At 44.6% G+C, this 22,118-nt stretch overlaps 2 protein-coding genes across 3 annotated transcripts in view; one reads left to right on the top strand and one right to left on the bottom strand.

The window, feature by feature from the left end:
• Positions 1-22,118, bottom strand: part of LOC110496665 (ribosome biogenesis protein bop1) — a 95,004-nt gene that overhangs the window by 53,345 nt on the left and 19,541 nt on the right. The gene's annotated exons all lie outside the window — the stretch shown is intronic.
• LOC110496666 (basic helix-loop-helix transcription factor scleraxis) lies at positions 1,896-9,852 on the top strand. The gene is made up of 2 exons (XM_021572685.2): positions 1,896-2,999; positions 9,100-9,852. Exons 1-2 carry the CDS (start codon positions 2,400-2,402, stop codon positions 9,133-9,135), a joined length of 636 nt encoding a protein of 211 aa, XP_021428360.1. The 5' UTR covers positions 1,896-2,399; the 3' UTR covers positions 9,136-9,852.

Below are 22,118 nucleotides of genomic sequence, written 5' to 3'. Positions count from 1 at the left end.
AGGAAGATCCAGTATTGTAAGGGTTCAATCAGGAAGATCCAGTATTGTAAGGGTTCAATCAGGAAGATCCAGTATTGTAAGGGTTCAATCAGGAAGATCCAGTATTGTAAGGGTTCAATCAGGAAGATCCAGTATTGTAAGGGTTCAATCAGGAAGATCCAGTATTGGAAGGGTTCAAAGCTGCATTATGTAACATTTTGGGCAACCTGACCAAATTCACATAGAAATGTGATATCAGAAAGTATCCATACCCCTTGACTTATTCCACATTTTGTTGTGTTACAGTATGAATTCAAAATGGATTCAATTGATTTCTCGCTCTCACCCATCTATACCCATAACGACAAAGTGAAAACTTGTTTTTCTAAATTTAAGAAAATGTATTGAAAATGAAATGCATAAATATCTCATTTACTTAAGTATTCGCAACCCGGAGTCAATACATGTTAGAATCACCTTTAGCAGCGATTACAGCTGTGAGTATTTTTGGGTAAGGCTCTAAGAGCTTTCCACACCAAGATTGTACAGTATTTGCACATTATTGCTAGACAGCCATGTTCAAGTCTTGCCATAGATTTAAGGCGATTTAAGTCAAAACTGTAACTAGGCCACTCAGGAACATTCAATGTTGCCTTGGTAAGCAACTCCAGTGTATATTTGGCCTTGTGTTTTAAGTTATTGTCCTGATGAAAGGTGAATTTGTCTCCCAGTGTCTATTGGAAAGCAGACAACCAGGTTTTCCTGATTTTGCCTATGCTTAGCTGTATTACGTTTATTTTTTATCCTTGCCATACCTAGTCCTTGCCGATGACAAGCATACACATAACATGATGCAGCAACCACCGTGCTTAAAAATATGAAGAGTGGTACTTCGTGATGTGTTGGATTTGCCCCAAACATAATGCTTTGTATTCAGGACATAGTAAATTAATTTGACACATTTTTTTTCAGTTTTACTTTAGTGCCTTATTGCAAACAAGATGCATGTTTTAGAATATTTTTTATTCTGTACAGGCTTCCTTCTTTTCACGCTGTCATTTAGGTTAGTATTGTGGAGTAACTACAATGTTGTTGATCCATCCTCAGTGTTCTCCTATCACAGGTTTTAAAGTCACCATTGGTAACATGGTGAAATTCCTGAGCAGTTTCCTTTCATCTCCAGCAATGGAGTTAAGAAGGATGCCTGTATCCTTGTAGTAACTGGGTGTATTGATACATCAAAGTGTCATTTTTACACATCTACCAATAAGTGCCCTTTGTGAGGCATTGGAAACCTCCCTGGTCTTTGTGGTCGAATCTTTGTTTAAAATATACTGCTCAACTGAGGGACCTTACAGATAATTGCATGTGTGGGGTACAGAGATGAGGTAGTAATACAACAATCAACACTGAGTGAGAGTCCATGCAAATAGTTTTTACTCCTGAATTATTTAGGCTTGCCACAACAAAGGGGTTGAATACCTATTGTATCTGTCATTGAAATCAAGTCTAAGAAGTGGTAAATATTTTGTGTGTGTGCTATTTCTATGCTTCCCATTCTTAAGTTTCATTTTTATATGTCTTTTCCATTCAGTGTTGTACACCAGCTTCAAACAGCTGAAAATACAATATTTTTGGTTATTGAAATGATATCTCACAGTGGTAAAACAATTCTCTACATTTCTTGTTCTGTCACAAACTGAAATTAGGCAAAATTTTAGAATTTGGTGGAGTGATTTCTGCATATTGCGCCTTTAAATATGGAAGACCCAGTATTGGAAGGGTTAAATAAGGAAGCAGAAAGTTGCAGATAGTAGATCCACACTGTGCTGGACTCCCTCCCAAAGCTCCCACAGCCAGCTGGGACATTTGCATACGGAGTGAAGGAGGGAGAGAAAGAGGGAAGGGGGAGACAGACACTCCCACTGGCTATAAAGCCCAACCATACTGAAACGCTCAGACAGAAACCACACGTGGATCTGAGCACTGGGAGAGAGGGAGAGCGAGCAGGAGGGAGGGTAAGAGAGAAAGCGCAAGGGACAGATGTGGAACTGAGTTGAGGGAGACAGACGATCTGAGAGGAGAGAGCAAGAGAGAAATAAAGAAAGACCAACCATATCCTAAGAGGACCTGAGAAAAACACAGTGGAACCTGCCATTCAGCCATTTGATTTCGTTTTTCCCACCAAAGGAAAAGTCCAAACTCTACATGGGACTTTAATGACAGAGGAGCCTGTGATACTGGACTGTAGTGCACTGGCAGCTAAGGATTAGAAAAGTATACTGAGGTAAAACTGTGTTATCATTTAACTATCCATGCATGTGTGAGCAGCAGTGGGGAGTCCAGGTGTCACAGTAGTAAACAAAGCCCAGAGCAGAGTTAGCTAATTGGTGGAACAGCAGAGCACGGTAACATTGACGATGTCCTTCGCCATGGTGCGGCCGGCGCCCAGCCGGTACCTGTACTCTGACATCTCCATGCTGTCCGAGGACGAAGAGAACGGCAACGAGAGCTCGGGCTCCGACGAACGCTCCTTCCGGCTGGACGCCAGAGGTTATGACATAAAGGTCGGGGGGCGCAAAAGGAAGCCTGGAAGCATCGGAGGGGGCCGTCTGGGAGGGGGCCAGCTCCCGCCCCAGATGTCACACCTCCAGGTCTCAGACGGATCCATCTCTCCGACGAGCGGGCTGCCACGGCAACGCAACGCAGCTAACGCTCGGGAGCGGGACCGCACCAACAGTGTGAACACAGCCTTCACCGCCCTGAGGACCCTTATCCCCACTGAACCGGCCGACAGGAAGCTGTCCAAGATCGAGACACTGCGACTGGCGTCCAGCTACATCTCCCACCTGGGCAATGTGCTGCTGGTTGGGGACATGTGTGGGGATGGGCAGCCCTGCCACGGTGGAACAACCTCCTCTGCTCACTACCTAAATCACCACGGATCGCCAGGCCGCGACGCAGAGAACTCCCAGCCCAAACAGATCTGCACCTTCTGCCTCAGCAACCAGAGGAAAATGGTGAGTTGAGTTTGGCTGTAGATGTCCCATCTGTCCTCACCATGCATTTGCCATCGTGTCACAACTAGGACAACATAACAGCACACAACTCCAATCTCTTCAGGGCAGTAATATCCAGGAAGTGGGAGTTTTACTTATGACGCTTCATGGTTTAGTGAATGGTTGTTTATATTTGATTCTTTAAAAACATTTCAGACTAAAAAATGGCTTTCAAACTTACTCGAAGACAAGCAACCGTTAGAAAATTCCACCCACAAAAAAATTAACCTTTTCAAAATGTGAATTTATAGAGTATCATATGGTCTCTGCTGTCCCAAAGGGTAAGAGAACAGCCCCTCAATACTCCGAGACAGTGAGATGAGGAGGCTCAGTAGGCAAGCTTCAACGAAACCTCCTAACAGTAAGACCCTAATCCCCAACTCCGAGACAATTCTCCCAGACATCTCAATTTGGTGCCGGCATTCAGTAGCACTTCCCATCGTCTCTTTGGTCTGAGTAGCGAGAGACCGACTGAACCAAGGCTAACGGGAAACAAGGAACTGTCACAGCGAACACAAACACATCCATCTCTCTTCCTCAGCATTCGCCTGGGCAGACTCTGGCTCATAAAGCCAACACCACGCCGAATTCAAAATCAAACCCTAAATCACAGCATGGGAAACGCAATAACCAAAACCAAAAACAGAGGGGGGAAACTGTCATTTCAACTCACAAGAGCAAAGCAGCTTTCAAACTTGAAATACACCATACGCCCAAAATAATTAGAGTCAACCATGACACTGGAACATTTTTTGGTTAGGTATATAACCACCACAATATGTATTCTACCCTCAAACTTGAAGCAGGTCCAAAACCCATTTAGTTGAAAAAAGCACAGAGGAAAATGCCTGGAGTGCACAATGTATTTAGAGCTGGATGTGGTTTGAGTGATTTGTTAGGCCTCTAAAATGACAAATAGCCTAAACTTAAAAAAGAAGACACTTGACATTCCTTTTGACTCCTGGTGGAGCAAAGTCACAACATAAGATTATGGTTAAGCGCTTACCAAGAGGTAGATCGCCGGTCCACAGCATTCTGGGAACATCTGCTGTATTCCCAAATCTGCCAGTGAGCCATCCTGAGCGATTTATACACACATCCTGTTTTGACCTAAGGCTCTTCTTAGGTGTCCAATTAATAACAATGTTAACAAACCCCCCTCCGGCTTCCTAAATAAATAATGATGAAGACTATAATGACTTGAGATTCTGGACAACACCACCAACTCACTAGAGATGTTCATTTGCACATCCACAGAACCCTACAGTATTCTTCACTGATTCATGTATTGAAATGTTCTTGAAATTAGCGATTTATTTTATGATGAAAAAAAAGTGATAAGTCACAACTCCTGACCCCAGACAAATCTAAGAGAAAAACTATGCACTAGTGTAATAGCACTAGTGTATATCACAAGTGTAATATCACTAGTGTAATAGCACTAGTGTATATCACAAGTGTAATATCACTAGTGTAATAGCACTAGTGTATATCACAAGTGTAATATCACTAGTGTAATATCACTAGTGTATATCACAAGTGTAATATCACTAGTGTATATCACAAGTGTAATATCACTAGTGTATATCACAAGTGTAATATCACTAGTGTATATCACAAGTGTAATATCACTAGTGTATATCACAAGTGTAATATCACTAGTGTATATCACAAGTGTAATATCACTAGTGTATATCACTAGTGTATATCACAAGTGTAATATCACTAGTGTATATCACAAGTGTAATATCACTAGTGTATATCACAAGTGTAATATCACTAGTGTATATCACAAGTGTAATATCACTAGTGTATATCACTAGTGTATATCACTAGTGTATATCACAAGTGTAATATCACAAGTGTAATAGCACTAGTGTAATATCACAAGTGTAATAGCACTAGTGTAATATCACAAGTGTAATAGCACAGGCCCGCTCCACCGTGAACCATATCTGGATCAACCTAGTTAGTGTCACCAAGGAGTGATTAATAAATCAATCCAAACTAATTCAAGTTAAAGCCAACTATTAATGTAATGCTCTGCAGACTCCTTCCAGTTTATTCACTGCTATAAAAGGCCTTTAAAAAGAGCATGGAAGCAGAGATGCAAGAGTCACACAATTAATAAAATAAAAACTAAATGGACAACATTCGCCTTGACTGGAAGCAATTCTATTCCTCCATTTCATTGATTTCAGTGAGGCAGAACAAAGCAGCAAATGAGATAATGGCAGTTTAAGAGTTTTCTGAATTAAAGGCCTGTCTATAGGAGGGCTGAGCCGGGACGATATTTGAAACAGATTGGGCCTCAGCTTTGTAGTTGAGGCTTAAGAATCGAAGCGACCCGCTCCAAACCGCACTGTTCTCTTTACCCGTACTTAGCGCTCATTACTCCGTGAAACACATTGCTCTTTACCCGTACTTAGCGCTCATTACCCGGTGAAAGGCATTGCTCTTTACCCGTACTTAGCGCTCATTACCCGGTGAAAGGCATTGCTCTTTACCCGTACTTAGCGCTCATTACCCGGTGAAAGGCATTGCTCTTTACCCGTACTTAGTGCTCATTACCCGGTGAAACACATCGCTAAGTACGGGTAAAGAGCAATGTGTTTCACCGGGTAATGAGCACTAAGTACGGGTAAAGAGCACTCATTACTCGGTGAAACACATTGCTCTTTACCCGTACTTAGCGCTCATTACCCGGTGAAAGGCATGGCTCTTTACCCGTACTTAGCGCTCATTACTCGGTGAAAGGCATGGCTCTTTACCCGTACTTAGTGCTCATTACCCGGTGAAACACATTGCTCTTTACCCGTACTTAGCGCTCATTACCCGGTGAAACACATTGCTCTTTACCCGTACTTAGTGCTCATTACTCAGAAAGGCATTTCTCGGCCAACACGTCTTTATAGTTTCTAAAGAAAGATGAAAATAAAATAAAGAGGAACCCATTGAGGTAAAGTAGAACACGTTAAAATGGACAGAACGATATGTTGCCAAACAGTTTCTCAATTCTGACAGAACAAATTGAGGACAGGATGGTGAAAAAGTACACCACTCCAGAGTTGTTGTCTGATCTAGAAGATGCTAAAATGCGTCATTAATAAATGAGCATACTGTTTGGATATCACCTGTTAGTGTTTTGGACTCAACGTGCTCCCAATGTGGTCTTTTGTAATCTACTCCTCGGATCAGCCGTCATATCGAACATTTTATATCAGAGACACAAAGTCATACGCTCACACGGAATGACAGAAGCTTTTTCCTGCCCCTGAAGTCAAAGGCAAATGTGTAAAAACACACACACAGAGTTATCAATTAGTGGCTAACAGATGTGTGTGTGTTTGTGATCTTATCAGATACAACTGTTTTCCAGTCCAAAATGTTATCCATCTGGCACAGATTTGACTTGCTTGGACCGAGTGGAATATATAATTTATGTAACATAGATGAGCTAAATATCTTATGCTTACACACACACAATATGAGTCAGACCATCAAAACATTTTACATCTTCCATTTCTATTGACAGCTAATTAATTGTGTAAAAGCACATTTCAACTACAGCCCCCATAAGTAGACAGTCAGAAATTCACCAAAATTGAGGCTGTGTTTCTCCCCCACCCCCTCTTTCTTTGGGGGCTGCAAAGCACAGTCCGTTAGAAAAAAAGGGAGCATTCCTTCTCCCTAATAGCTGTAGCAGGTGAAGACAGGGGTTATGAAGGACGACGAGGGGATTGCATAACGGGACACACAGGGGCAGACAAACCCTAGTCAAATGGACGGTACGTGCGCAGGAACGGTTTCGAGGAGTGCAGGGGAAAGGACTTGGAGAGTTCTCTCTGTGTACTGGGACTGGGGGTAACCCAATGGATTACTAATTGAGTATATTCAGTCAGCCTCAGAGTCCACTCCCAAAGCGATGCGCTAGCCTAGCAGCCCAAGGCTCATATGCACTGTAATTATCTCGAGTTCCTTCATTACAGCCATATGGAAGTTATTAGAGCAGCGTTTCTCCCTGCAACAGGAGCCAATCAGTGTGAACATGTAACACATTATGAAATTACCCAGTGTGAACCAAACAGTGGACTGAGGAGCAAGCCAGAACAAAAAAAGAGCACTTGAAATATTTAGTTTACACACTATTCAACTTCATCTTCAATCTACCGGTCCAACTGTAAAATAATCCCATGTGATAATAAAAATGGACACTTTCACTCTGTCACACACACCCACCCACAAACACCTGTCCAACAAGTTGTTCAATAACACACAATATCACATCCAACTTTTGTCCAAAGACCAAACAGAGGGTGTAAAGAACCCACACTCAGAATAGTTAGGATGAACAGAAGGGGGCTGGCTGCGTTTAATAACCCAAACAGATGAATGGTCTGTTAAGGCTTGAGTTACATGTCTGAAAATCTACACACCCACACGCAGGCCAGCAGTGAGAGCAGCTGACAAGTGCCTCCATTGTAATCTTGAACCAATCTGCCAACGTTACCCGTCAGGCCGAGACCAAACCAAATATTTGCCTAAAGAATGAAGCCTGAGGTGACAACTGAGGAGAGAAAAAAACAGATCGGCTTCTGTGTCTGTGGAAATGTAATATGTTGTGTTGCTTGTATTCGTGAAAACAACAAAACCTTCCCATGCCATTAGATACTGTATAAACAAAGTGGAAGCCTTTTAAAAATAGGAGAGAGAAAAAGCTGCAAGTTCAATCAACAAAGCCTCACGCTTCAGCTGCTGCGGCAGAATGAACCCTATACATCTTTACAATGTGTTACACAGGATATGAAAAACAAATGTTAAACAAAAACCCTATTAGTTGGGTGTAAGTGATCCCTGGAGCTGAAGAAATTAAATTGCGACTTTAAAGTGGCACTAAAAAATAAAATAGAGAAAAAAAACTCCTGGTTCGTTTGTTTTCAAATGCCTGACCTCATCAATCCGATAGTTGACTGCGAGTGCCCGGGCCCGCCTACGTCAGATGTAGCCGTGGAAACGGTTGCATTCCATGGTCTCCGTGAGCCAGGTGTGCTAATGCTAGTGCTGCCACTCAGTATATGGTGAGAGGAGGAAAACATGAACCAAGGCAATACTTAAGCCCACAGCCATCATACCTCCCCATGGCAATGCTACAGCCCCAGACCAGCAAATATCCCCAGTCCACACAGCCCTACAGGCAGCCTCCACACATCCATCCCCAGTCCACACAGCCCCACAGGCAGCCTCCACACATCCATCCCCAGTCCACACAGCCCCACAGGCAGCCTCCACACATCCATCCCCAGTCCACACAGCCCCACAGGCAGCCTCCACACATCCATCCCCAGTCCACACAGCCCCACAGGCAGCCTCCACACATCCATCCCCAGTCCACACAGCCCCACAGGCAGCCTCCACACATCCATCCCCAGTCCACACAGCCCCACAGGCAGCCTCCACACATCCATCCCCAGTCCACACAGCCCCACAGGCAGCCTCCACACATCCATCCCCAGTACACACAGCCCCACAGGCAGCCTCCACACATCCATCCCCAGTCCACACAACCCCACAGGCAGCCTCCACACATCCATCCCCAGTCCACACAGCCCCACAGGCAGCCTCCACAGCAGCCTGGACCAGTGGGCATTATCCAGGCTGTATCACATCCGGTTGTGATTGGGAGTACAATAGGGCGGCACATAATTGGCTCAGCGTCATCTGGGTTTGGCCGTCATTGTAAATAAAAATTTGTTCTTAACTGACTTGCCTAGTTAAATAAAAGGTCAAATAAATAACAACATTTTAAAAAACACATTGGGGGTTAGACTAGAACTAGGCCAGGCTGACAGTAGCGAGCCGTGCACTCACTCAAAGGACCGTCAGACTTTATACAAAATAAATTAAACAATTTATTTTCTTTACTTACCTCAACAATAAGTGTTTTGTAAAATTGTTAGGAGTTAGAATCAATCCAGGAAATGTATTCTTCACATCAGTGTTTGCATTGTTGACTATAAAGAGCCGAATGAGAAATTGTAACCGTTTGTCTTCTTCCTTTCAGAGCAAAGACAGGCAAAAAACTGCTCTAAGAAGTTAATGTCTGGAGGACGACAGAATATGGACCAGAACTGTGGACAAAAAAAAAAAACTTGACACACTTAAGTTGTACATAAATATCAAAATTGGTATTTAATTATATGCCCCCCAAAAAACAGAAAAAAATTATAATTCAGGACTGCTAAGTTTAGTTTCTGAAGAGGTAATCATGTTTGATTGAAAGAGACGGTGGGACTTCTTGGACAGTGGAAGCATGCCCTGACTCAAAGGAAGTATGAAGAATCATTTCAAAATAAAACTTTCTACACTTCTGATTCCATGACCTCACAAAGACTTGAAGAGAACACCAAAAAGAGGTCTTATTTTCTCTTTACCTGAGAACGTCTGCATACGCAGACTGATAATGCTGAAACTTTAGAACCACAACAGCCTCTGCATGAGACGGACTCTGAGAAGCGCCACAGTTACTTAGAGGTGTGGTAAGGAGGGACTTCAAGGACAAGGACAGGCCAAACAGGAACTGATGATTGGCTATCAGGTTACTTTCTGAAAAATTACCAAACTGTTCAACAAGCCAAATATATAACAACAGCTTTCACTTGATATTTGTTCTGGACAGTGAGTTTCTACACCCATGGACAACTGCCTTTCTCCTGAAGAAGATAGGACAACATGTAGCGGCTTGATGCTATTTCATATGCTGTTCAATGATGTTTGTTAAAATTCATGTTAATAAATAAATATGCTTATGAATTAATTATGTTTATTTCAGACATGTAAGTTTCCTTTATTTTTATTGTTATTTTGCAAAACTCAAAATGACATTTCTAGATATTTGAAGTCTGGCCCTTAGGGTGATAAATCTTTTTTTGCCGATGGGTTTGACGACGTACTGTATGGAACACTAGTAAGGGTCAAAACAAACACCAATCAGGTCAAGAGGATCTTATAGCACTACAAACAGCTATAAAAACAGTGACGTGATAAGGAAGGAACCCCAACTTTCTCTTCTCTCTCCAGCTAGATTACTGTCTTTCCCACACCTCACTACTCACGCACACAGCTGTTCACTCAAGCCCTTATTATACTGGAGAGAGACCTGAAATGGGACTGGGATTTTTTTAAGACCACATCTAGCTTCTTCAACAAAAATATCATATTGCAACTATTGAAAACTAGACTGGCCAGTAAAGGCGTCAACAACTGAAACAAACAGAACTTTTGTTTTTTGAATCAGCCAGGTGATTTGTGCAGCCTTCTCTTAGTCCGTAGAGACAGGAGTAAGCTACTGTCTCTACAGACTAACACACTAAGGAGGGAGGGCTGCGAGGTGCTGCAGCCCCGGTTGCTCGGGCCTTTTAAGGGTCAGCTGTGTGGGTTAGCGGGGGATGATTGGATCTGCAGGTACAGGGTCCTGGCTGCTTGCCACAGCCCCCACACTTTCCCCCAGCCCATTCCCCCCTTGCACCCACCAGTGTTCATTATGGCACTCTTTAAAAAAAATATTTACTCTAGTCTAAATCATTTTGACTGAAATGAAATTAAGTCTTAGGTCACATTTTTGCTATTTCAACAATGACAGTCTAGTTATTGGCAAAATGATGACACACATGGCCCACTGTCTTCAATGTCCTTTCATTTTAGTCACATCACATTTGTATTGCCTCATGAACCTATAGTAAACATAAAATCACAGACTTTTATGTGCACCAACATATGTCCTACCAACATGTTTTCCTGAATAAGATCCTATTCTTCCCAATAGCAGAAATGGAACATGTAGGAAGAATATTATAGGAGAATTATCTGGCCATGTGAATCCCTAATTTTGGCCCACATCACATACAAAACAAACATGCAGAGCGAGAGTGTGCGAGAGAGCAATCACCAGCAAAGTACTGGCTAAGTAGTATGGGTTGCACCTCCATCCCTCGGTTGCGTCATTGCCATTGTTATCTACGTTACCCAGACGCTGCAGCCACATTTACATCCACAAGTAGGCACATGAGCTAAATGGCTCAACGTGAGCTAATGGCCCAACACGAGCTAATGGCTCAACACGAGCTAATGGCTCAACACAAGCTAATGGCTCAACACAAGCTAATGGCTCACCACGAGCTAATGGCTCACCACGAGCTAATGGCTCACCAGGAGCTAATGGCTCACCAGGAGCTAAAGACTGCTTTGCCCATTGATTTAGTCAAGTCACTAAAACTCATATCGAGTCCCAAGTCCCTGCGCCTGAGTCCGAGTCCCTATGGCTGAAGTCTGAGTCACTCTGCTGGAATCCTGGTTCAAGTGCTCAACTCTGAGTCACTGGTTCCACTGAAAATAAAGCTATTTTCCGAGTCAGATATAGTGTAGAGGCAAGGGGAATTTAGTTAAATTGTTGGCTATACATTTTCCTTTCTTTCTGCGCCACCAAGTGTTTGCATATAGGCTACTGGTAATGTTACCAGGCCACGCTCAGTTATAAAACATTATTGAACGTTGCAGATAGAATATCTATGAATTTATTCCATACTCACCATTTCAGACAAAAATATTCTATGTAGAACAAACATGCCTATCTGAACGATCCAAAACGATGCATCCTGCTGAACGCGCCCCCTGGTTGTTAGTTATAGCTAGATAATGAGGTAACATGATTGAAGAAGGTTACCGATCCGGTCCACAAGTGGCCTACTTTAAGAACGGCCCGTGATACGTTTCAGGAATTTAAAATGCAGCCGCCAATGTAAGATAGAACAAAACGTAGCGTCGGTATTACAGGTCATGTCTTTTGAACGGTGCAATCAAGACATTTTCTCTGAGGAAAAGAGTGTGACTTGGCTACAGAACCAGTATATGAAATGCAGGGGGAAAAAATGGAAGTGTTGTGCAAGAATACAAATTCAAAACTTTTGATTTACTTTTCTATGGTCTACTCAAGGGAGATAAAAACATAGCTAGACTGTTGTTTTACTATTAAACTCAATGCTGCTATTGTTTTTTACTTTTGTAAAGCAGCTCGTGTGTTTCTTAACCAGGCCCAGGGTTGCTAACTAGAAGGCTGGTGGTGAATGTGTAGGCTAGAATTGGAGATAGAGCCGGTCTGCCTACACTCATGACTTCCTCACAGCTCACCAGCTGAGTAGGCTGTTCTCCGGACACGTCCTTCCCACTGCTGAACAGAACTGCGCTGTGCATCTGTGCCGCTGAAAAGCTCTCAATCTCTACAAAAATATCTAGTCCATTTAGCAGTCAGATTTTAGTCACAGGGATCATTTTGTCTCGTCTCATTATAGTAAAATTAAATTAAAAATAATTAATTTGGTTCGTTTTTTTATGGGTCTATTTAGTCACTTATCGTCTCATCAATAAAAAAAAAACTAAATATTTGAGTCACTATTTTTGTTGACGAAATGAACACTGGCATCCACACTGTCCCCCAGCACAGACCATGCCATCTGTCTGTAAAGGAAGCCTGCACACGTCTGGAATTCCTTCCCCTTTCGCATAATGTCTCCACGCCCCTAAAAAAAAACACCCCTTCTCCCCAGCTAATCCAAAAGTTTTGTCTCCCAATCTGTCTCTCTCAGTCTGTCAGTCTTGCCAGAAAAAGCTGTGTGTCCCCTACTCCCTGACCTCCAGGCCACCCTCTGCTCCCTCCTGTCTTTCTCCCCCACCAGGGCTGCCACCCGCTGGGGCCTGGCCTATTGGTTGACCCCTGCTGTCACTCTCACCCATCAGCCCTGTCACAGTCAGCGGTGGAAACTAAATGTGGAAATGTTCACGACCGCTGGGAGCCAGGTTAGCTGCTCTTTTTCCGTTCATTCATGACAATCTGGACGAGCCCACTAACCTTCTGTGTACGTGTGCACATTTTCTAATGGCAACTAAAATAAATATTTGCAAAGTAATGTTTAAAAGGCACACTATGACCATAGATTCAAATGTTATGTTGGAAAGGAAGAAAAACTAAATCTCTCAGTTCTTTTATCTTTGCAAAAATTCTCCCTCGCCCTCTCACTTTATTAGTCAACGTAACACAACGTCCAACCACATATACGGGTATTGGAGAGGTGCTGGGGGGGGCTGCCACTCTGGGCGCCCAGGGAGTTGTTGTGGGGGGTTAAGTGCCTTGCTCAAGGGCACAACGGAAGGCAATGGCATCTAGGATTTGATACCAGCAACCCCCCCTTTGCCAGCTCAATTCCCAACAAATTGTTCCTGTTGACCCGGGACTCAAACTGGCAACCCTTCAGCTCCTGGCACGCCTCTCTAATCGCTAGGGTACCTACTGCCCCAGATGTTGCCAAGATGCATACAGGATTTGCGTTAAAAGCTGAAATTGACATTAAGAACATGACACTAACCACGTTTCCATGGTGGGCTCTCTTTGCGTCTGTAAAATGATTTATGCGAGAAATGGTGGTGGAAACGATGTGATGCGCAAATATTGATATGACTAACCATCATTTCAAAACACAATGAACTTTGAATTTTCATTCGGTACATGCAAAAATGAAGTGAATGGTACATCGTGTGTGGACCATATCATCACGCACTGGTTTTTATCCACAACAAGTCCGTTGGGTGGGAAATGCACACATTTTTTTGATGCATATTTTTTCATATTTGCATGAAAATCTGTTGCCAATTGGATGGAAACCTACTACTGTTCCTTTGTGTAGAGCAATCTAGAGATCACTTCAGCCCACGTTGTGGCACCAACAGTGGGAAGCCATTGTGAATGTACTGGGTGGCGGAATTTACTACTTCAAGTTTAAAGTACATGGGTTTCACCTGTTACACTTCCAAGTAAAACACACGCTACTCCTGTTCCTCAGTCTCCTGCTATAGAGACAGAAAGACAAAATAATCTGTGGTAAAATACTGTCTGTTCTCCTGTTCCTCAGTCTCCTGCTATAGAGACAGAAAGACAAAATAATCTGTGGTAAAATACTGTCTGTTCTCCTGTTCCTCTGCCTCCTGGTGTAGAGACAGAAAGACAAAATAATCTGTGGTAAAATACTGTCTGTTCTCCTGTTCCTCTGCCTCCTGGTGTAGAGACACTTCAAAGAGACGGAGTACAGGACAGGAGTAATCAGACAACAAGTGAAGCCCCCCCCCCCGACAGATGAACACCAGAGTACTGTCTCTGCATGGCGTTGATGACAGTTAGGAAGCTTACTCTGATTCAACATATGGGGTTGGAAATGGTGCTGTTGGTTGGTCTGTCTCTTCTAAGTCCCCATGCGTCCCAATCTGGCATAGGGAATGGTTAGCAGTTAGCAGCCAGCCCATTGAGACTCATGTCTAAAGACTGTAGAAGCTCTGTTCAACATCAGCCGGCTCCTCTCCAGCCAAAGCCCACTGAGAGGATGACCGTGAGAGAGGCCAGGGGTGGAGGCTTACCCTACACAGGGCTAGGGATAACCACAGGGGGGTGTAGGAACCCAGACTTACCCTACACAGGGCTAGGGATAACCACAGGGGGGTGTAGGAACCCAGACTTACCCTACACAGGGCTAGGGATAACCACAGAGGGGTGTAGGAACCCAGACTTACCCTACACAGGGCTATGGATAACCACAGGGGGGTTTAGGAACCCAGACTTACCCTACACGGGGCTAGGGATAACCACAGGGGGGTGTGTAGAAACCCAGACTTACCCTACACAGGGCTAGGGATAACCACAGGGGGGTGTAGGAACCCAGACTTAGCGACGCAGAAGGCCCTTAGCTCCGCCAGACGAATCCCTCATCTGTCACTGCAGCTGGAGACCAGGAGTCCCAACCTCCTCCTCCAACTTTTCATTTCCAACGTCTTATACTATACGGTCGTACTGTAGGAACCGGGGCCTATAAAAATGTATCTGTTTATTATTTCGCAAAATAGCAAAACCACAATTTCAGAGGTCACGGCGAGGTCAGGCACTCATTATTCATAGTGAGGCTGAGTCTAGTCGCTGCTTGCCGAGGCCACTGTGAGGACCACACGACACGCTGACTTGATAAACACTCTGGAGGATCCTCGTACACGCCGTTTAACCTTGGAGTGTGTACGGCATGTGGAAACTTTGCATTCCGACTGAGCCCGTCCAGGTTTATTTGAAAATGGTTTTTCCACCTGGGGGAAAAGCGTCCGGTACATCATTCAGAGAAAGTAGTTATTTATTGGGAATTAAATATCTAATGATGCCCTGAAGCTTCCCTTTCCCCTCCACTCTGCTAAAGCTTGCAGTTATGACAGAAGAGAAAAACATTGGGTAAAAAGAGAACCAGGCGATCCCTCGCTTGCTTGCCTCTGAGAACGCAGATTTCCCAACTAACCATAAACTCCAATAGCCCAGTGATGTCAATTCCATTCACTTTCGCCACGGCAGCCACCACCATAGGTTTCAATGGCGCAAACGCATATTTTCAGGTAAAAATGAGGGCCGTTGCCAGAGTACATAGATAGAGGGAAGACTTTTATACGAGAGGAAAAGAGGGAGATGGGATGAAGACAGAAGGGAGTCGAGGTGAGGACAGCTTTTCAGCCACACTACGCTCTTCCTCACCCAGAGCCGCCGTAATAGATTTTTACAACCCCAGTCTCTGTGTAGAAACTCTGCAGCTCTGAGAGGGGGGGGGAGCCAACATGGTGTAAATGAAAAATAAAGCAGTCTAGACAGCTCATCTCTCAGCTGTGCAGAAGATGAGAGCTTCAAGCTTTCAGCTTGCCCCCCTCCCCTCCCACTCCCTCTTCACTCAAACCCCGTCCCCCGCTTCCCACTCCAGGGTTTCGCCTCACAATCCCACCCCTCCATCTCGGAACTTCCCCCTTCTAACTGAAACACATGGCAGCCCCCGCTGGCAGTTGGTTTCAATCAGGCCTTCTGGCAACAGGACACACACTGGGCCAACTGGGAGCCGTGCTGAAGACCGGATGAAAAGGAAGTCCTAAAAACTACGGAACGACAGGTGGCTGCTCTGGCAGCCCCACACTCACACCCCCCCACCTCCGCGCACCTGCAAGGGTCCGACGCGCCACGGCCCAGGTTTAGACTCGGAGCAGCACGCGATTCACCCAGCCACTTCTCAAGATCCCCCCCCCCCCCCATCCACCCAGACTCTGGATCAACATCCCCGCCTTTGACTTAGAAAAACACAACCCTGCGTCTCCTTAAATAGACTATTAAAAAGAGATTTCCTGCTGACAGTGCAGTGACAGGCCAAGATTACACATCATTTACTACCTGTCTGTTCATTTTATCACCATATTGATTTCAGCAGTGTAGTGGAGCTTGAATGCAAATCTTTGTGTCCCTAGGACAGGAAGGTTTGATAAGTAGTTTATCCTGGGCCAATACAAATGGCAGACCTGGTCCTCTCCTCGGAGACCTCTCACGGCCCTTTGTTTGGCCCGGGGGCAGCACAGCGTTCACTGAACAATATTAGACTGTTTAAGGAGACACCGAATGTATCTTCTAGGTAACCTGCTAAGGTGACTCCATCAATCATGACATTGTTTCAGGGTTCATATCAAAACACGTCAGCACCAACCGTAGGGCTAGCTGCATTCAGATGACCACACTGAGTCTCCCGAGTGGCAAGGTGGTCTAAGGCACTGCATCTCAGTGCTAGAGGCGTCACTACAGACCCTGGTTTGATTCCGGGCTGTATCACAACTGGCCGTGATTGGGTATCTCATAGGGTGGCGCACAATTGGCCCAGCGTCGTCCGGGTTAGGGTTTGGCCGTCAACTGACTTGACTAATAGTGGATGGACATAAATTCCATACTGACTGGGTATGGGCTAACTATTGTAGGAGGTTAAATGAGACCAAGTGGCTGGGACTAGACGGTCTAGAAGGTCTAGACTTCAGATCATTTCCAACAAGTCTATGGACGGGAAGCCATTTGAGCCCATGACAAAAATTTGTGTCAAAAATGAGTTGTACCAAGTGGAAATCTCTCGGTCACATATAGGTATGGAAGATTCTTTACCCAGGTAACAATCCTCAAATGGGTTGGAATGGAAAAACTACTCTACTTCAGTATAGTTGGCGTCATAATATATTAAGATTAACACCCTCAAAAAGAGATAAATATTGGTTATGACATCCATCTGGATGGCAACAGTATGAGAGAGGTAGTCAGAGGAGTCTATATGGCTATATATCAATATCCTACTGTCTAATGCTGTTAAACAGATCACCGTTCTATTAGGTTCAATTTGATCAATCTTTAAGAATGGATTCTAGAACAAAACCACTCTAGCGCCGCAGCAGACATTTCATAAAAACCATGGCCGTGTCTGCCGAAGCACAAAATATATTCCTCATTTGTTTCTCTCCCACGAAAATGTCATCCAAATGGCTGAGGGACAAAAAAGCGAAACAAAAGATCCTATACTCTATTTAAATGTCAGGTCTGGTTGTTCCTCTAATAAAATGAGAAGAAAAAACAAGGGAATAATCCACTAAGCGAATAAGCGGTGGGTTTCAGTTGAAATCAGACGCAGATATTGGAAAAGTAGGGTTGATTATGTCTTTGGGTTAAGGCGTAACCAACCAACGGCACTTCCACCATTCCTGTCGGCTTCATCGACTTCCATAAAGGAAGTTTTAGTGGCCGCTGAGGGCTGGCAATGGTTATTTCATTTCAGCCGTCGAACGCAAGGCCCCATTCTCCGACCGCTGCTGATGTACCTGGCTGGCGGTGTTTGGCCATAACTCCTTTGCGGCAACATGGACATTACTGCTTGTAAAAATATAAAAATACTTCATATTTGGGGAGGGAGGTTGGTTGGAGTGAAATTAATTGAATGAACAGGAGTGGGGGTAAAAAAAAATCGTAGTTCAACGCTGTAGACTAGAAGTCTGTACAGGGCATGGGGCTATCTGTTTAACCACGGCATGACCAGAACAGCGTTGAAACAACCTCTCCATACATGCATACATACATACATACATAGATGAAACATGTTCTCCAGTCTCACACATGTATGGGCCCTCTGCTTTCCCAATTAAAAAAGGCCGCACTCACACCCTGGCTATAGGTGCTGGTCTTCAGGAACATTTAGGACAGATAATAGAAGTAGACTCCCAGTAGATGTACTGGAGGAGGGGCCCGCTCCTAAGGCCCTTTCCTGGGCTAAGGTTGTGTTGAAATAGACCCCCCTAGTCCACGTTCCCTTAATCGGGGAATCAATTCAATTCAATTTCATGGCTGGAACGCAGCAACACGACCAGAGGAAACCATGGACCGCCCTCCATGACAGCTTTTAACTCAATAATGGGGAAGAAGGACCTGGGAGAAGCTATGGAGGGACTAAGACCAATGCCCATGGCCTCAGTTTAGCCAATACAAACAGCCAGCAAACTCTGCTGAAGCACTGATAGCTAAACATGCCTCTGAGCCTCTCCTGAAATCAGAGTTGATATCCGGTTCTCTTTTTCCTAATCCACACAGGCAGGTTTTTGTTACGTTTTACCACAGCTACTACACCCAGGAGGAACCTGAATACATTTATTTTGACTGCTTTAGGTAACAAGCTGTTCCCAATGAGACTCTGGCTCAATCAGCGCATTGTGGCTGAGCACGGAGGACAGAGGGAGGGAAGAAAAGAGCGAGGGAGTGATAAAGTGAGAGGGAGGAGAGATGGAGACAGAGTGACAGAGAGGGAAAAGCGGAGAGAGACAAAAGAGAGAGTTTGACCTTAGTCAAAGGGACACTGGGTCCAGATCACACCGTGTCCTGTCCTCTCGAGCTGGGCCCAGATGTCAACACTGGAAATAGAACCACTCTCTCCCTGTCTGCTGTCAATCAGAGGTGCTAATAAAAACAGAGAGAAGGACGCTGTGGTCTGGTCTCCCCTCATCCAGTCAGAGAGCCGCCAGTCCCAGTCCGAAAGAAAGTCTGAAAATCCCTGCTTTAAAAGAAATTAACTGCCATCACGAATTGGACTGGGATTGTGGTGGATACCATCTGGAAGGCATTAGAAACCACCACCTGGAGACATCCCAATCACAAAATTAAACTTTGGGATTACTAACATTTTGCGGAAGAAAAAAAACCCTCACTTCCAGACATGAGTACCTCTATTTCCAACCCCCTTTTCAAAATCTGGTTTCATCAGATTTTCGAGAGGAGGGTAGAGGAGGACGTGGAGGAGAATACGAGTCTGGTCTCTTAGCTCATGGTTAAACGGGACACCCAACACGTCACAACGTAGAGAGCCTGTTTGTTATGGTTGGTAATGAAATGAAAATAAGCCTCCTTCTACAGGCTGCTTGCTACTGAGCACCTGAGAGTTCTGACAGAGGAATAGCCTTCCTGAAACAGATAGGATCACACAATTAAAGCCAGTCCACATCTGAATCATCCTATCGTTGATTAGGCTGAAATAACAGGAGGGGGGGGGGGGTGTCAAGGGCTTCAGGAAAATTTTTTTTTTAAAGGTAGACCGTCTCAGCACATGCCGGAGATGCCAGAGGAAGATAACTAACATATCCTAGACGTTAGACGTAGGCTGGCGATTCAAGGAACTTTTATCTTGAGGTTGTGAAAAAAGGTTTGATTTAACCAAAACATTTTGAGGAAACTTTTCAGCAATGATGAAGTATTATTATTTTTTTATTCCCAGCACAGCACGTGATGGTGTGCCGTGCATGTTGATACGAATTCACTCTCAGGAAACTCACGTCTTGGCATGGATGTTGCTTCTACACCGAATGGTGCACTCAAAAGCCTGGCTGAACTGTGTTCTGTTCCTGTGGACCTGCTGGTAAGTCAGGCAGCACAGCCTTGCAGGGTAATCTAAGGTTGTCAGGCGGAGAGTTTAAAATGGCTGCCAAGTATGCATCTCCATCTCCCCTGTCCGCTCCGTCAGTAATGCGCACACTAAAATTGATATTATGCCATGTCAGAGTTGAGTGCACCAAACACGGAAATGTTGTGATGTAAATGTACCCTTGAGCCGTAGTCTCACAAAAACAGCTTTACAGAGAGAAACCAAAAATAATAATACTGATTTCATCATGTCTACAGTCTACTACTAGCACCACAAGAGTTCAGGTATGCAAGAGGCCCACCATGCTGGAGTTTTCATCATAGGGGAAGCTTGGCAAGGGTACCCAAACTAAGTAGACAAGATCTGGGATGGGGAGTGTAGAGGTGGGAGCCTACATCATGGATGTCCTAAATATCAATGCAGCCTTCAAGAGAGCCGTTAAAGTGTCTGCCTAAGGACCCACATATTTTAGGTTTGTCTGTGGTCCACCAAATTCCCGAGTGAGTGCCTTGTCGTTCGAAAGAGCTCTAACTTCCCGTGCCGAGCTTAAAAAGAACAGCCAACCAACCAGGAGGCTACGCTGTGAGCACAGCCACAAGAACAACCAACCAACCAGGAGGCTATGCTGTGAGCACAGCCACAAGAACAACCAACCAGGTGGCTACGCAGTAGGCTTGGGCGGTTATGGGTATTTAGAAAAAGACACAGGATGGTTTTTCAATACCATCAAAAGGACCCACATATTTTAGGTTTGTCTGTGGTCCACCAAATTCCCGGATGAGTGCCTTGTCATTCGAAAGAGCTCTAACTTCCCGTGCCGAGCTTAAAAAGAACAACCAACCAACCAGGAGGCTACGCTGTGAGCACAGCCACAAGAACAACCAACCAAGAGGCTACGCTGTGAGCACAGCCACAAGAACAACCAACCAACCAGGAGGCTACGCTGTGAGCACAGCCACAAGAACAACCAACCAACCAGGAGGCTACGCTGTGAGCACAGCCACAAGAACAACCAACCAACCAAGAAGCTACGCTGTGAGCACAGCCACAAGAACAACCAACCAACCAGGAGGCTACGCTGTGAGCACAGCCACAAGAACAACCAACCAACCAAGAAGCTACGCTGTGAGCACAGCCACAAGAACAACCAACCAGGTGGCTACGCAGTAGGCTTGGGCGGTTATGGGTATTTAGAAGAAGACACAGGATGGTTTTTCAATACCATCAAAACAATACAATTTTTAATCAAATGTCAATATTTGTGGTGAAGACCTGCAGTCAACATATTCAATAGGTTAAGAGATAAAGAAGATGGCGTTCTTCATTTCAACTTTCACAATTTGTCATTATGAAGCTTATTGGTAGTCCCCAGTCACATGGTGTTTGTTTACAAGCAGACAGAGGAGAGACGGGAGCCTTGTGAGTCACTCACTGTCATGCAGCATTCACCAGGTGACCTAGTTACAGTATGGAATTAACAATTAAATGTTTGCCTGCTAGATATGTTCTAACTATTAAGGTACCAGTCTAAAATGTGATAAATGCTCTGCAGCTAAGCATTTGGTTCACTAATTTAGTAGCAAGTTACTTCTTCCAAAATCAACCATTCACTTGGTAACAGTAGAGAATTCCCTCCTGGATCAAGAGCCTTGCTGTTTGATATTTGGTTTGTGTGTGTAGCAAACTGGGACTTGTATAGTTTAGGTCCGAGACTGTTTAAAATATGTTCACAATGTGCTCTTTAGCATTTAGTTAGCATTCTTTATCGCCAACCTTCGATTTACTGAGTATTAGTGGGGTTTGAAAACAGCGTCCCTTGTGTTCAGTGCCGGTATTACCAAATATCCTGGTATGGCACAAGGTCGGTATGATGGTATGACCATCTGGATACCGCACAAGCCTCCTACGCAGTGAGCACAGCCACAAGCCTCCTACACAGTGAGCACAGCCACAAGCCTCCTACACAGTGAGCACAGCCACAAGCCTCCTACACAGTGAGCACAGCCACAAGCCTCCTACACAGTGAGCACAGCCACAAGCCTCCTACACAGTGAGCACAGCCACAAGCCTCCTACACAGTGAGCACAGCCACAAGCCTCCTACACAGTGAGCACAGCCACAAGCCTCCTACACAGTGAGCACAGCCACAAGCCTCCTACACAGTGAGCACAGCCACAAGCCTCCTACACAGTGAGCACAGCCACAAGCCTCCTACACAGTGAGCACAGCCACAAGCCTCCTACACAGTGAGCACAGCCAT

Source organism: Oncorhynchus mykiss, chromosome 18, assembly GCF_013265735.2.
Source record: "Oncorhynchus mykiss isolate Arlee chromosome 18, USDA_OmykA_1.1, whole genome shotgun sequence".
Lineage (NCBI taxonomy): Eukaryota > Metazoa > Chordata > Actinopteri > Salmoniformes > Salmonidae > Oncorhynchus > Oncorhynchus mykiss.
The sequence above is the reverse complement of the archived record's forward strand: the minus strand, read 5'-3'. Positions and strand labels throughout refer to the sequence as shown.